The sequence below is a fragment of the Ceratocystis lukuohia genome (assembly GCF_044167205.1).
Source record: "Ceratocystis lukuohia strain C4212 chromosome Unknown Supercontig4_pilon, whole genome shotgun sequence".
NCBI classification, from domain to species: Eukaryota; Fungi; Ascomycota; class Sordariomycetes; order Microascales; family Ceratocystidaceae; genus Ceratocystis; species Ceratocystis lukuohia.
The window spans coordinates 2,953,476-2,968,211 of NW_027263523.1; the positions used below are offsets into that span (position 1 = coordinate 2,953,476).

Consider the following 14,736-nt stretch of genomic DNA (forward strand, 5'->3'; position numbering starts at 1 on the left):
AATCGACTTCGTATTGTTTAAATCCTGCGTCCTTTTTGGGTCGCCTCTTTCGGTGTTTGTGTCTCACTCTAGTTGGTTTGTTTCAGGGCTGGGCGTGTCCAAGACCGCCGACAACGGATAGAGCGGAGTTGGAGGCTTTGGACAACAACTTGGTGACAATGCTGCTTATCAATCTCCGATGGTAGTCCGAGATCAACAAGTCCGAGATGGTGAGGCCCGGAGAAAAGAACCCAATAGATTGCTAGAGCATGCCAAGTGACTAGGCTCGCCCCCTAACACGAGGCAATTTGCTCAAAGCGAGGGGTCTAGAGCTATGAGGTACTGGGTTTTCAGGATCTGATAAGCAGAAGATGCACCACGGGCCCCACAGCAACGACAAGCCTTTCAACTAAAGGAGGAGGCGTAAGCGTTCCTCATTTTTATCACAATATGGTTTTAAGAGCAAAAAGGAACACGAGGTCGCGATAAATTTCAGACAATTAAACTTGAGAGGAAAAAAGAAGAAGAAAAAGAAAAAGTTGCTAGTTTCTAGTTGCTAGGGTGTGAAAGTAAACAAATGCATGGTCTCCATGGCATGGTCTCTATGGCATGGTCTATTGCAGGGCAAGAGTGAGAGCTGAAAGCTTGGTGTGCCGTGTCTCGGTCTTGTCTTTCTGATGTTTGGAATGTGAGAAAATTGGTACGCGAATCGCATGGATTCATCGTCCATTGATACATGGATACATTGATTCATCAACACATTAATACCACGCTAAGTCTGATACGTTGGAGCATCAATGAGGCAATCTATTGATACATTGGCTATTTCACAGACCGCCGCCCCATTCCCACTCTCTCCACTGTGCTGTGCCTTGCTCAAAGGGTCAAAGGGTCTGGAGCATCACGAGCTTCAGGGCACGTCCTGACGCGAGATTGACGCGCGCATCACGCGTTTTGGCAAGACCACTTAAGTGCAAATCACGTGATGTAGACACAATCCTTCATTCGCTGTAGATCTAGGGAGTGAGAAAGCAAAGTCTTTTATAGCAAAGATATCAGCTAGCTGCATATTGCTTTGTGCATGTATTCTATTCAATTCTCTGCAGCATACTTTATGCATGCCGTGTAACCTCGCCCACATCTCGTCTACTTATCCAGGTCGACTTTTGGCGAGGCGAGGATGCTGGCTTAAGTGAGTTCGTGCATCATATGTGGTATAGATCCTGTACCCACACCTGTCCTGTATACGGCGCGCCCTAAATAAGCCGGTTGAAACAGCAACCACGACTGACTCTATGGGTATAAAACTTGCGCTCGACGAAGCTCTGTTTCTCCAGTGAAGCGCTCGCGCCCTCTATTGATTCACCAATGGTCATCTCCAGATCTCCAGCTGCCTTGTCGTTGTTTAAGCCCTGATTATAATACCATGCTTGTTGCCGTGGAAGTCGTCAGGGCATTGTGGCAAAACCCACGTCAGGGAGCGCAGGACACCCCGCTTACACCGTCAGGCTGCCTAGCAACGCAAGCCGTGTCGACAAGGCTCCTAACCAGATCCAACAAAACACGCCCCACTCCACCCCTCACTACTCCAAGCTTTTTTTTTCTCTTAAACGACGAAAAAAAAAAAGAGTAAAATTTTATTGTTTCTGACATCCTTATTCCCCCTGCATGATGGCCCGAAAAGGATGGCCCTCTTCGGCACGAATGTTCAAGATAGGCTATAATACCACGCAAGAGTCAAAAGATACATGTAAAACACTGCATATAAAAGCAAGAAAAATAAAGAACGCAACACCTTAATCCCTGGAGTTTGAAGCAAGGTAGTTGCCGGTTAGATCGAAACGCGTCCCAGTCACGTCTCAAGCGCGTGCGAGCCACCATTTTTTATTAATGCACTTTAGCTCAACACGTTCTCCCCAGCGACCTATAAAGCGGTTCTCCAGCACCCCATCTCTGCTCATCTGTCTTCTACCCTTTCCTTCATCACCAGTCGAACCCTATTCCCTACGCTCTCTCTCCTGATTATATCTGTTCTTTGCTTGCCTTCTTTCCTTGTCTATCCATCATCCATCTGACTTGATCTTGTCCGAGTCAATCTACCTCTTTCCACATATCACAACTGTCTATACGTCATAATGGCCGTTAACGTCACTCCCTCACAACAAGTACGTTTCGCATGTCTGCCCAGCTGTCTTTCTTTGTTGCTATAACTATTACTAACCAAGGCTCTACTTCCCCCGCCATAGCTCTCCTTCGAGAACAAGCCTGACATGGCCGTCGCCGCTGATGCGAAGAAGCCTGTCGAAGAGAAGAAGGTCGCTGCTACCATCAAATCCTTTGAGGCCGATGAACCGCTTCTTCAGGAGAACCCCAACCGCTTCGTGCTGTTCCCCATCAAGTACCACGAGGTATGACGATTCTACACCCAAATCTAAGCCGGCTGGCTTGCTAACTCCTCACTCCCGCTTTAGATCTGGCAGATGTACAAGAAGGCCGAGGCCTCCTTCTGGACTGCTGAGGAGATTGATCTCTCTAAGGATCTCCACGACTGGAACAACCGTCTGAACAAAGACGAGCAGTACTTCATCTCCCACATTCTTGCCTTCTTTGCTGCCTCTGATGGCATCGTCAACGAAAATCTCGTTGAGCGCTTCTCAGGCGAGGTGCAGATCCCCGAGGCCCGCTGCTTCTACGGTTTCCAGATCATGATGGAAAACATCCACTCTGAAACCTACTCGCTGCTGATTGACACCTACATCAAGGAGCCCTCGCAACGCACATACCTGTTCAATGCCATTGACACTATTCCCTGCATCCGCCGCAAGGCCGACTGGGCTCTGAAGTGGATCACCGACAAGGAGTCGACGTTTGCCCAGCGCCTAGTTGCCTTTGCTGCTGTCGAGGGCATCTTTTTCTCAGGCGCCTTCGCCTCCATCTTCTGGCTGCGCAAGCGTGGTCTCATGCCTGGTCTGACCTTCTCAAACGAGCTTATTTCTCGTGATGAGGGCCTGCACACCGACTTTGCTTGCTTGCTGTTCTCGCATCTGAACAACCGCCCCAGCAAGGACCTTGTGCAAAAGATCATCACTGATGCCGTCGTGATCGAGAAGGAGTTCCTGACCGAGGCTCTGCCCTGCGGTCTGCTAGGAATGAACGCCGATCTGATGAAGCAGTACATTGAGTTTGTTGCTGACCGCCTGCTTGTTGCTCTAGGAAACGAGAAGGTGTACCGTGCCACAAACCCCTTCGACTTCATGGAGAACATCTCGCTCGGCGGCAAGACTAACTTCTTTGAGAAGCGTGTCGGCGACTACCAGAAGGCTGGTGTGCTCAACTCAGCGAACAAGCTTTCCGGTGAGGCAAACCAAACTCCTAGTGACGCCTTTGCTCTTGACGAGGACTTCTAAGCAAAACAGGATGTCCGAAGACATGGGGCCCTGCGGGTCTAGCGTCTCTGCCGTTCTGTTGTGATACTCTTGTAGCGCGTGCTTGGTCAGCTCTTTTTTGTGTGTTTTTCATGTGTAGATTCCCCTCTCCTTTGGTTATTTTTGTTGGGTTATATTTTTGGGGGACTCTTTATACTGGCGTTTTTGTTTCTTCTGGGGTGGTTTTGCGCTTTTAGTTTCAGGGCTGTGTTTCTGGTAACCAGCCCAGGTCGGTTGTCATGCGTTGTTCAGTCATGTTTTGTCTTTCTCTTCTGCTTAGTACCACATCATGAAAACATGTTCTCTAAGATTACCCAGTATGAAATTCTTGGTGACTTGTCTATGTGTTCCGATTTTCTCATGTCCGCTTGTATCCGAGCATACATGGCCTCATTATTGGGCTTGGCTCCCTGTGTCTCTACTCTGCTTCCTCTATTTTTTACCCTTCTTCTTCTTCTTCCCTCCTGTTGCCGGCGGCGCCTCGTCTTTCCTGTTCATGGCTGCTGGTGCTGCTACTGCCTCTGACTTCATTTCTACAGAGCTGTTTGTCAGCAACGCCGGGGGAAGGCCAGCTGAGTCGCGGCCTAGCATGCCTAGGGCAGATACTAGACGCGAGACCTCTGCCGCCTTGGTGGTCTTGTACTTGAGAGTGGCGCCGCTAGATGGATCGAACGTTTTAAGCGTCAGGAACGCCCGTTTTGCTGGCTCGCCACTACCGCTTGTCGTGCTAGTGCTTGAGGTAGTCTTGGGCTTCTTGACCGAGTATTTCGTGGTAATGCGCGTCTATTGGTGCCATGACCAGAAGATGAGTTAGAAACAGAGAAAAAGAAGTGACTGGCATCAAGCGCGAGCACGTACTGTTGATGGCCGCGCGCGCAGGAGCTCGGCAGACTGTTCTAGCCAGTCCTGGCTAGTTTTGTAGTACGTGGACTTGGCCATTGAAGCTGACGTTCTCGATTGTCCGTGAATAATTGCCTTGATATGTTATGCAAGCCTTTCTAGTAGCAAAATAGGGGGGGGAAGCATGTAAGCCAAGCCTAGTAAGTGTCTGTTGCTGGACGCTGTTAGTCTAGTAACTCATGATGTGCTACGCTTGATTTAACGCAAGGCTGAGTGGGGAGTTGTTAGGCAGCGGGGCTCTCATAGTTGCTAGCAAAAATAGGGGTGTGATTTAGACATCAAGGGTTATGAAAGACATAACCCTAATAAGCACATTCACTGAATAACATGTTCATATATATTGTAGTTCATGTCTAACAGATAACGACGATGCAAAGCAAAACGCCCCAAGTTTCTATGTACAAGTTATAGATGATAGATCCCAACGCCGAAGAGGCAAAAAAACTGCTCTCTCGAAAGAAAAAAATAAAGCAAAAAACGTAGGACACGATGGAACAACCGCCAAAAGCACCACCCTATCATAGACAAAGGATCATTTAACTTAATGAGGGTCTGGCACCCAGAAAGTTACTTCTGTGTCTGCCGTTGCAAAGAAGTTGAAGCGTGGATTAAAAGCAATCACCGCTGCTGATCGTTTCCCGTCCTCTAACACAAATGTTGGCTCCATGATGGGCGGATGCTCTTTACCCATGTTCTTGGTGTCCCACACCGCTACGTCTAATCCTGAACTGGCCAGCACAAAACGGCCGTCGACCGAAAAGCAGCAGTCACCGCTACTCTCAGCATGTGGCGTGACAAAACTTGCCGAGTTCGCAGTCGTAGCTGACTCGCCAGGGGCAAGACGTCGTGGCACACGGCCCAACCCCGGGCGGTGCAGGCGAAGATATGCTTTGAGCGATCCGTCGAAAGCGTCTAGCAAGAAATGGCCATCACCGTTAGTGGCCACAAGCAGGTGCTTGCCATCATTGGAGAACTCAAGCTTGGTCCAGCCACGCATTAGGTTGGCATGGTTGGCATGGCGGCCGACGGCAGCAACGTCGAAGACGCCTAGCGGGGCTTTGTCAAAGTTACGACAGTCATAGAGCAGCACAGTGCCTGAGGCAGGGCAGCCAACGGCAAAAATCTGGCCGGACGGGTCGTATGCGGACAGGTAGGGATTGTTAATGAAGAGCTGGCCAACCCATTGCCTGGTGCCTAGAGTCCATAGGCGAATGGTGTTATCAACGGAGCAAGAAATAAAGGTATCGTTGCCAGGGTGCATGGAGATGTCAGTGACGCGGCCATCGTGGCCTTCAAAGTAGCGAATGAAGGAGTTATCATGGGTGGCTAAGTAGCGGATGGCATCGTTCTGTTTGGTGCTGGCGTAAACGATACCAGAGCTTAGGTGTGTGAAGCGAGCAAGCTTGGCGCCGTATTTCTTGCTAAGAAGACTCTTTTCATGGCGGCCTTCACGCACACTGTAGATCTGGATAGTTTCATCACTTTCAGACGTCATAAGAAGCTCGCCAGGATCATCAAAGTCGAGCGAGAGAACGTACGGAACGGGCCGGCCATCGCGGATATCGTCGCGACGGAAGAGCTAGAAGACGGGGGTTAGGCTAAGAAAAAAAGCATAGGAGAAGTGTATAGGGCAGGCCGAAGCAAAAATAGGACAGAAGTATATTTTGTAAGAAGAGCCCACTGGAAAGCATACCTTTGTTGGGCGGAAAGTGTTCATAATGTCGCCGAGGTGCGTCATGCTGCTTGTGCCAGAGCGCGCAAGGTTGGCAGAAGAGCTGTGACCGCCCTCAATATCCATTGGCGTTGCCGCCATGATGGAGAAGGTATCTACTGATGGGAAGAGTGTTTGTACGTTTTTATTATGACCCGCGCAAAGAGCGTAGTGTTAAAATGAAGGTCGAGGGCTCGTTTTCCTGATTTTTTGTAAAGGCTGAGGCAAGGTAAAAGTTACAAGGCTGCGAGTGGTGGTACAAGGCTATGATATGGTAAGAGGAGCGGGCGATAAGATAAGAGTAGTGATAATTACTGGAGTATTTGAAAGTCACAAACTGCCATACGGTAGAATACCGGTTAAATAGCACATAGTTTCCCAATCGATTGATGGTGATGGTTTTTCAATGAGAATTCCTCTTCGCACGATAGCCTGCGTGACTTAGGGATCCAATCGCGTCGAGATTGAATACCCCTCTGTCGGCGCTATACTATTATACGGCCAACTTGGTAGATTTCTGCAGAGCGTCGGTGCTTTATTTTTGACGGGCGGTTAAGGCAAGAAGAATTCTACCTTCATGATTTAGAGCTAGAATAATTCGCAGCTGAGAATTCATTGATCAATAAGAGATGATGCAGGTCATGTACGTTACCTGTAATAAGTATTGATGTAATTTCAGTATCCTAGTCACCAACAGCAATACAATTCTTCAAAGAACCTTCGAAAGCCCCGAGCGCCGTCTGCCGCGCTGCACAACCAAGCGATAGTTTTAGCATGAAGCCTTCGCTCTACCCGTAGACGTTAAATATAGTCAACTTCAAGCCTTCCCTCTACCTTCCTGGCGCACTGCGCACTGTTAATTGCCAGCATTGGATAGCACAGATAACAGCAGGGTGTGATTTATATGCTCTCAGTTAACAAGTTTCTAATCTTCTAGTCGAGCTAGCTAGAGGTTGGTGTGGGGACAAGTCACGTGACTCTATGGTAGCACAAGGATAGGGAAATGGAACAGCCCTCATGTAGCTGACTGTGTGTTGCTTAGAAGATACGACATCTGCAGGAACAGAAAAATGTATACAAGGTAGGTCAGAAACGAGGAGCATCCAAGATCTAAGAACACGGCATGGAATTAACTGTACCAAGCTATTCCTTATAGGAGGAAAGCGGGAAGCGGGAAGTGGGAAGCGGGAAGTGGGAAGTGAAAATCGAGAAGCGGGAGGTGGGAGGCAAAGAGCAAAAAACAGCAAGCAGCAAACGAGGGTGAGGAATAGAAAGCTGAAGGTAACAGGTGAGAAACAAGCACTTGCCCCCATTCCACAATAATATCATTTATGCCATGACATCTTGATCTTCATCTAGTCTCCCACTGGCTGCCACCTGCTTTTCCCGTCCCTAGCTACGACTCAGGCCAGAACCCCATAGCCCTTCGCACAGATACTGTCTCCCGAGCTGATTTAGTCCTTCGGGGAGATAGTGTCTGGACTTCGCTTAGTCTCTCTGGGACAATCCAGGGCATGGTGTTAGAGACTATTAAAGCTCATGAAGACATGTAAGCGTGAGTACTGCCTCTTCTAGTAGCGAGTAAGGCTTGCCAATGTCTCGTTTTGCACTCTGCGGCTAGGTTCCCATCCGAATAACATGCAGACGCGCCGCCTGTCAACATAAGTCTCGGGTAGGCCAAAGATGCCAGCCACCAGTAGCCTGCAACAGTCCACCACCACACTCTATTGGCTTCGATCCTGCTTCTGCCGCAGCTGTGATGCGTGTGTTCATTCTTTCCCTTTCCACAACCCTTGCCATAGGAGCCACGGAGGAAGGGATACGACGAGGGGGAAAAGCTTTGATGGTGTGTGACGGGAGCGCTGGCAGCCCATGGCTGGATGGTGGTAAACAGTCTAGCTGGGGCCATATTCTTCCGTACTGTAATAACAGTGTGGTTTGGGATTAAGGCATGCACTATAGGACAAACTGGCAAGACTAATAGCCGAAGGACCAGCGTGTCGGCCCCTAGTCCTGTGGGAGTGTAGCGATGGGTTTCACAGTGAAGCGGCGTTTAGGAGTCGAGCAAGCACAACATAAGGAAAACGTTTAGGCCCGGCTTGCTTCTTCACACTGGCATAAAGAAGGAGCAATGGGGAGCAATACTGACTGCCTTGCATATGACACCTGCGGCCCGGTAGTTATGGATAATTGAGGGCCAAAGTCTGTAACCCGCCCCTCAGTCCAAGACACAACGGAAGCGTCAATGTTTTATTATCTCATTTCCCGCTTACGGTAAAACCCTCCGGTTTTCTATGCCGACGGCAGGCCGTCGTAAGACTGCTATGGGACGCAATATGCTGTATATACGTATCCGCGTATTTTAGCATAGTTGTACTTTGATCCACACGTCAACTTGGACCACAAACGACATGGCCAAAGAGCAAGCTAGAGATACTTGAGGGGATGAAAGACCGCGGAAGAGAGAAGACAGGGCGAGGAAAGGCAGAGGATGGTCAGAGCTAGGAGACAAAGGCAAACCGAATAGCACTTTGCTTTGAAATATTAGGGAAGGACTGACTTTCCTAGGTTTAGACAAGTCGATGCAGAAGCGCTCTAAACGAAATGGGGTTGCTTTTTTCCTTGCATGCTATGGACCTTGCGATTAATTTGCTATCGGTTGCTACACTACGTCTTGTTTCCCCTTGACCTCCTCTACCCCCAAGATATGGCCTCGCACTAACTTTGTCTGCTTTCTATATGCCACTGAGAAGTGGTGTCCTGTGATTAACTATCTAGTACTGCCTCTTCCTGTCTTCTAACCCTCTCCTTGTAAAAAGTGGCCATGCTCATGGGAGGAGAGAGAGACAAGAACTTGGCTTAGGAGAACAGGACGCATGGAATTGATACAAAGAACGGAAAGCAAGAACATAGGCGCCAAAGTGTAATTGGCAAAAGCAATGACAATGGAATTGAGAGAACTCGTAAGAGAAATTAGTACAAAACCAGAACAAACCAAAAACACACCGATGCCTCTATCCCACTTGCCACCACGATCTATCAAACTCTATGCCACCATAGTGCGGCGCCAGAGATCGAAAACGCCCCGAAAGAGACTAGATCTCGGTGAAGGCTTGCGAGCTACCCTTTCTCATTGCTCCCCTCGACTATAAGTATCATCTCAACCTCCCGCTTCTAGATGTACCTTCTCGCTCTTCTCTCCATAACCGGCATCACTCTCTCACTATCCGCTCCTTTCCCTTCTCTGCTCACCATACCTACACATTCATTATTGCATCATCCCTCAGTCGCTCTCTTCTAGTCTCTCATTAATTCATAATCGACATCTATTGTACCCCTACCAACACCGTACCATGTCTTCTCTTTCCAAAATTGCGTTTTCGGCCGTGACCGCTGCCAGTCTCGTCTCTGCCGGTCTCACCCCTCCCGCTCCTTACACTATCACTACTTACAAGATGATCGCCAATTTCAATGATACCAACTTCTTTGAAGAGTTCGAGTTCTTCACCGACGCCGACCCGACCCACGGCTATGTCGAGTATGTTGATTATAAGACTGCCTTGGATGGAGGCTACGCCAAACTGGAAGATGGCTTTGTCTACCTGGGCTGATCATGTTGCCGTCAACCCCCCGAACGGTCGCATGAGCACCCGTCTTACTTCCAAGCAGGCTTTCAAGCAAGTTCTTGTCATCGCCGACATTTCTCACATGCCCGAGGGCCCTGGTATCTGGCCTGCCTTCTGGTCTTATAGCGAAAAATGGCCTTACAAGGGCGAGATTGATATCATCGAGGGTATCAATCTGGATGAAAGAAACCACGCTACTCTTCACACTGGCCCGGGCTGCGTTGTCACCAACACAGGCAGTCCTAAGGATGTTTTCCTGGTACATGACGATTGCAACCACGGAGGCGGCTCAGAAGGTTGCAGCCAGCTAACCAACGCTCCTTTTGGCACTGCATTTAACAAGATCCAAGGCGGTGTCTATGCTATGGACTGGACCGCCGACTACATTTCCATGTATTTCTTCCCGCGTGACTCTATCCCCGACGACATTACAAACGAGAAACCCAACCCCGCCACCTGGGGTACTCCTACGGCCAGATTCAACGGCGGCCCTGGATGTGACATCAACGCCCACTTCCAAGAGCACCATATGATTTTTAACACCGACTTTTGTGGTGATTGGGCCGGCAGTCTCTGGCAATTCGACGATAGACTAACGGCTCTTTCCGAAATGTGCAAGGATTTCGTTGGTGCTCACCCCAATTCCTATACAAAGGCTTACTGGGCCATCAACTCCGTTAAGGTCTATAAAGCGACTACTGAGGAAGTTCCCAAGGCCAATCCCACTGGCGTCCTTCCTGCCAGTGTCTCCTCCACCCCCGCGGCTAGAGCTGCCAACACCTTCATTGCCTAAGCCTGCGCGCCTATTTAGCCGCAAGCTAGCCAGCCGGTAAGCCTTTCTTGATCTTGGAAGCTCGCAGCTGTCACAACGATCAAAAATCATGCGCATTGTATGGCCATCATAAATATATATGTGCTTAACTCAATCATTTCATAAGTCGCTACGTCACCCAGCGTCTTCCCTCTCAGCATTTTCTTCAGCATAGTATAAAACCTCACCCTGCTTGCGTGGCTTCACAACGCACTGCGTTTCCTATATTGCATGATATTAAATAATAAAGTCAGCTTAATTGCATTATATAACACTCACCGCATCCAGTTTCGGTAGACCGCGCTATAAGATACTGTTCATTGAAACATATCCTAGCTTTTAGGTCGCTGTCTGATCAATATGGAAGTCCAGTGCTTGCCAGCACACATTGCAGCCTCGTTATCGAGCAGCGGACCTCATATACTCCTCTAGCACTACACAGGTTCAGGAGAAGTCTCTGCGAAACTAGGCCATGAGTGAATTGAACAGTCTAGTCCTCCAGGTTGGATAGATAAGGTCACCCCCACCCTGTTGGCAGCGTAATCTCACCTCAAAGGACTAATAGATGATGCCAGCATATTAAATGGCTAGGAAAGGCTTTTGGCCTTACCATTCTGTTGTGTCATATCGGGTAGTAGTTGGCACCTAGTTTATCAAATGGAAAGTTGCGTGTCTGAGGCGCAAGTCAAATGCTTGGTTCTCGTTATTTAAGCGAAGTTCTACCGCACAAAAACAAATCTATAGGGTTACACAGTCGCTAGGGTTTGAACTCCGCATCGGAGCCGGCAATTAAACAAAACAGCTTGGTTTAATTTTTCTTTTTGTCCTTAAATGCCAAGCCTTGATGACCACCCGCCCTTTTGCCGCCCCTGACCTGAACTTCGTCTCCGTGCAGCGGAAAACATCACTGCCAACCGGCTCGACAAGCAGGTGTTTAGACCTTTTGCCGGAGAAGCCCTAAACTTCTTGGCCTGAACAAGGTAAACCCGCATCGTCGCAAAACCGCCCCAAAGCAGACGCCTTGAATTGGTTTAAAGCAGCAGCTTGTTTTCCTAGTATAAGTGCGCTTGCTGGACCAAGCAACTTGTTGTCGCATCAACATCACGCCACATCTAGCCATACTACTGCAACTCCGATAAGACCATTGTCGGTCTTTTCTTGCGTTATATAAGTCTTTGGCTTGTTGGGGAGAAAATTATTCTCTCTATATACTCTGCCTTCGGCTGCTCTCTGCGCTTGGTACTTGTCACACAATCGCGGCCGCGACTACCGTTGTAAACCTGAACTTACGCCGACTCCTCCCTGTATAACTTCTACCATGTCCACTACTCTGGGGTAAGTTCTAACCTACATCTTTTGCTCCGCCAAACGGCTCCTTCTGTCTTATCCTAGGCGAGTCTCTTTGCTGACCCAAGCCTCACTGTAGCGGCTTCATCGCCGGCGGCATTGCAGCCTGTGGTGCCGTCACAGCCACTCACCCCTTTGAGACCGTCAAGATCCGGTGAGTCCGAGGTTACCTGTCTTCTCTCTCCTTTTCCCCAAGTCCTCCGCCCCCCCGCTGATATCTCCCCCTTTCCTCCACACGCCTAGCATGCAGCTCCAGGGCGAGCTTCAAACCAAGGGCCATCAGCCTCACTATTATCGCGGCCCTATGCATGGCGTAACGGTGATCCTGCGCCACGAGGGTGTTAAAAGCTTATACCGTGGCTTGGGCGCCGCCTATGTTTATCAGATCTTGCTAAACGGCTGCCGTCTGGGCATGTACGAGTCGATCCGCTCCACCATGACCCACATAGTGCACGGCGGCGACACCAAGCAGAGCCTGCTAGTAAATCTATTCAGCGGCGCTAGCAGTGGCATGGTGGGCGCTGCTCTCGGATCGCCTTTCTTCCTTGTCAAGACTCGCCTGCAGACCTTTTCACCCTTCCGCCCTGTGGGGACCCAACATCAGTATCGAGGTGCTTGGCATGGCCTGAAAGAAATTTATGCTACCGAGGGCATCCGCGGTTTATACCGCGGTGTCGGAGCAGCCATGATCCGCACAGGCTTTGGCAGCTCTGTGCAACTCCCCACCTACTTTCTGGCCAAGCGTATGTTACAGAAGCATGCCGGCATGGAAGAAAGCCCAACACTGCACCTGACTAGCAGTGCGGTCAGTGGTTTCGCCGTGTGCTGCGTGATGCACCCTCCTGGTAGGAACAACCCCAACCCCTTTCTACTTGCTACTATTATCTCACTGGCTAACATGAAATCCATCCTTCTCTTGTAGATACTATTATGGCCCGTCTTTATAACCAAAACGGAAACCTCTACAAGGGCGTCTTTGATTGTCTTGGAAAGACCATCCGCACCGAAGGTTTCTTCGCCATCTACAAGGGGTTCGTGCCTCACCTGGCACGCATCCTACCGCACACCGTGTTGACCCTGTCGTTGGCGGAACAAACTATGAAGCTGATGCGCAAAGTCGAGTCCAAGATTCTAGATGAAAAGACTCTCAAAAACTTATAGGGACGGGATGCAGATAATGAGCTACATGACTGTCATTGAATAGAGATAGCGCGTGAAAAAAAAAAGAAGAGCCACGGGAGGAGGAAAAGATTTGTTCTTTGGGGGCCGATAGAAACTATAGAACGGGGGGGATCTCGTGGCGTGTACATGTATTTCATCTTTTTTCTTTGCTGCGGTTTACAATATCCAAAAAGCCTGTCCTGCCTGTGCCATTTTTCTCATGCTTGACTCTATCACAAAAACATGGTGCCTACAAAGACAAACTCGCATGCCTGGCCTGGTCAGCTTTAATCCTGACTAGCCATACATGCGTCACTTTTAGCCTTTCCAGTCCCACTCTCATGACGTCAGCGACCGATGACACCCGTGACAAAGCCCCTTTGTCTCCTCTTCATCCTCTTGTACGCCAATCTCTCCCCGCCAGCGTTCATCACCCTTTCCGTCCAATGGCAGCCCACAGATCTCACACATTTGTGACATGTTTTCACACAGCCGTGCCAGTCGGTCGGTTGTGCGTACAACGTTAGAAACTACACTCGCCTGACCAGCGGTCTCGGCGTCGTTGAAAAATCTGGCCATTACCTCCTCGATGCTCAGGTTTTTATGCGATACAATGGTCTTTTTGGCCATCTGCTGCTGTTGTTTGTTTTCCGCCAGGCTGGGGATCAGCGGCGTTAGCGGCGTGGGTATCGCCAGGCCACTAAATGTAAGCACCTCGCCACGAAAAACATCACGTAGGAGATGGTACACTGGGATCGAAGTTCTTCCAGTGATATTCCCCTGTTGTGCGCCTTCTATCTCCTCTTCCTGCCCCACTACGCTGCCAAATGATGGCAGGGGAAACATACCGTCCTGCGTCAACCACGGCACTGAAGCACCGCGACCCTTGGCCACTTCGCTGAATGCCAGTTCTGCTAGACCTGTCATATTGGTGCCTAACAGCACCGCATCACACCCGCTCTGCACCGCGCGTGATACTAGAGCATGCCGCACCATAAGCCGCAGAATGTCCATCCGAGCACTGACCGAATGCAATGCATCCAGTGCCGCGCGTAGCCGTTGCGCTCTATCTTGACGCAGTTCTTCTCCTTCTTTGTGGGGCAATTCTACACCTAAAGCGGCCCAGTTGACCCCACCCAGTTGTAGGGCATCCTCCAGCGCATAGTGCTCAAAGGATAAACGGGGGAAGCGGGCCTGGTACATCTCTAGCAGAGCTGTGGCTGCTAGGCGGCCGGCTTCATTCAAGGTTGTGTCGATGTGCACGACGGTAACTGCGTAGGCAATGCCGCCGCGGCCCTTTTGCTCAAGGTACTCAATATTGTCGTGCAGCATGGACAGTAACACAGCCGACGACGGGCCAAACGACAGGCCACACAGATACCTTGTCTTCTGCGGCGCTCGCGAGCCGCGCATGTCGGCCAAGTCGCGGTGCAGCGTGTTTAATCTCTTAACCACCTTCAGTCTGGCGAATGGGACAAAGCAGTCGCTAGGTACAAAGGCATTATTAGATTAGTCATGGCGTCTGTGGATAAATTAAACAAGGAAAGGTAAGAGGGTGTAGCTTACGTGCATGTTGGCTGGCCTCTCATAGAAATTGTGCCCTCATTCTTTTTGCAGCGTCGGCAAGCTTTCGGCCCCGCACTTGCCGAATCTTCGTTGCTACGGCCGTGATCTCCACTTGCCGTTGTTGTCGACTCGCTGTTGCCACCGCAACCATAAGTCCTGCCCAGGCTGGTAGTACTTGCACTATCTCCACAGTCACCGCCACTGCTCTTT

The 14,736-nt window shown here is 49.8% G+C and overlaps 6 protein-coding genes across 6 annotated transcripts; 3 read left to right on the forward strand and 3 right to left on the reverse strand.

Annotated features, from left to right (window-relative positions):
* Positions 1 to 2,114: 2,114 nt before the first annotated feature.
* Positions 2,115 to 3,386, forward strand: HOO65_040685 (small subunit of ribonucleotide reductase; the record flags this gene model as incomplete). The annotated part of the gene is made up of 3 exons (XM_071002851.1): positions 2,115 to 2,144; positions 2,226 to 2,387; positions 2,451 to 3,386. The coding sequence occupies 3 exons, from the start codon at positions 2,115 to 2,117 to the stop codon at positions 3,384 to 3,386; spliced, it is 1,128 nt and encodes a 375-aa protein (XP_070859528.1).
* Positions 3,387 to 3,836: 450 nt separating this feature from the next.
* Positions 3,837 to 4,343, reverse strand: HOO65_040686 (putative protein C17H9.07; the record flags this gene model as incomplete). The annotated part of the gene is made up of 2 exons (XM_071003048.1): positions 3,837 to 4,187; positions 4,263 to 4,343. 2 exons carry the CDS (start codon positions 4,341 to 4,343, stop codon positions 3,837 to 3,839), a joined length of 432 nt encoding a protein of 143 aa, XP_070859529.1.
* A 502-nt stretch (positions 4,344 to 4,845) lies between these two features.
* HOO65_040687 (wd repeat protein) lies at positions 4,846 to 6,117 on the reverse strand (the record flags this gene model as incomplete). The annotated part of the gene is made up of 2 exons (XM_071002852.1): positions 4,846 to 5,883; positions 5,998 to 6,117. 2 exons carry the CDS (start codon positions 6,115 to 6,117, stop codon positions 4,846 to 4,848), a joined length of 1,158 nt encoding a protein of 385 aa, XP_070859530.1.
* A 3,251-nt stretch (positions 6,118 to 9,368) lies between these two features.
* HOO65_040688 (putative endo-1 3(4)-beta-glucanase) lies at positions 9,369 to 10,434 on the forward strand (the record flags this gene model as incomplete). Its single annotated transcript, XM_071002924.1, has 2 exons — positions 9,369 to 9,557; positions 9,604 to 10,434. The coding sequence occupies 2 exons, from the start codon at positions 9,369 to 9,371 to the stop codon at positions 10,432 to 10,434; spliced, it is 1,020 nt and encodes a 339-aa protein (XP_070859531.1).
* A 1,336-nt stretch (positions 10,435 to 11,770) lies between these two features.
* HOO65_040689 (Mitochondrial oxaloacetate transport protein) lies at positions 11,771 to 12,960 on the forward strand (the record flags this gene model as incomplete). The annotated part of the gene is made up of 4 exons (XM_071002882.1): positions 11,771 to 11,787; positions 11,879 to 11,953; positions 12,043 to 12,644; positions 12,722 to 12,960. 4 exons carry the CDS (start codon positions 11,771 to 11,773, stop codon positions 12,958 to 12,960), a joined length of 933 nt encoding a protein of 310 aa, XP_070859532.1.
* A 339-nt stretch (positions 12,961 to 13,299) lies between these two features.
* Positions 13,300 to 14,373, reverse strand: HOO65_040690 (Cytoplasmic tRNA 2-thiolation protein 2; the record flags this gene model as incomplete). Its single annotated transcript, XM_071000709.1, has 1 exon — positions 13,300 to 14,373. One exon carries the CDS (start codon positions 14,371 to 14,373, stop codon positions 13,300 to 13,302), a length of 1,074 nt encoding a protein of 357 aa, XP_070859533.1.
* Between the last annotated feature and the right edge of the window lie 363 nt (positions 14,374 to 14,736).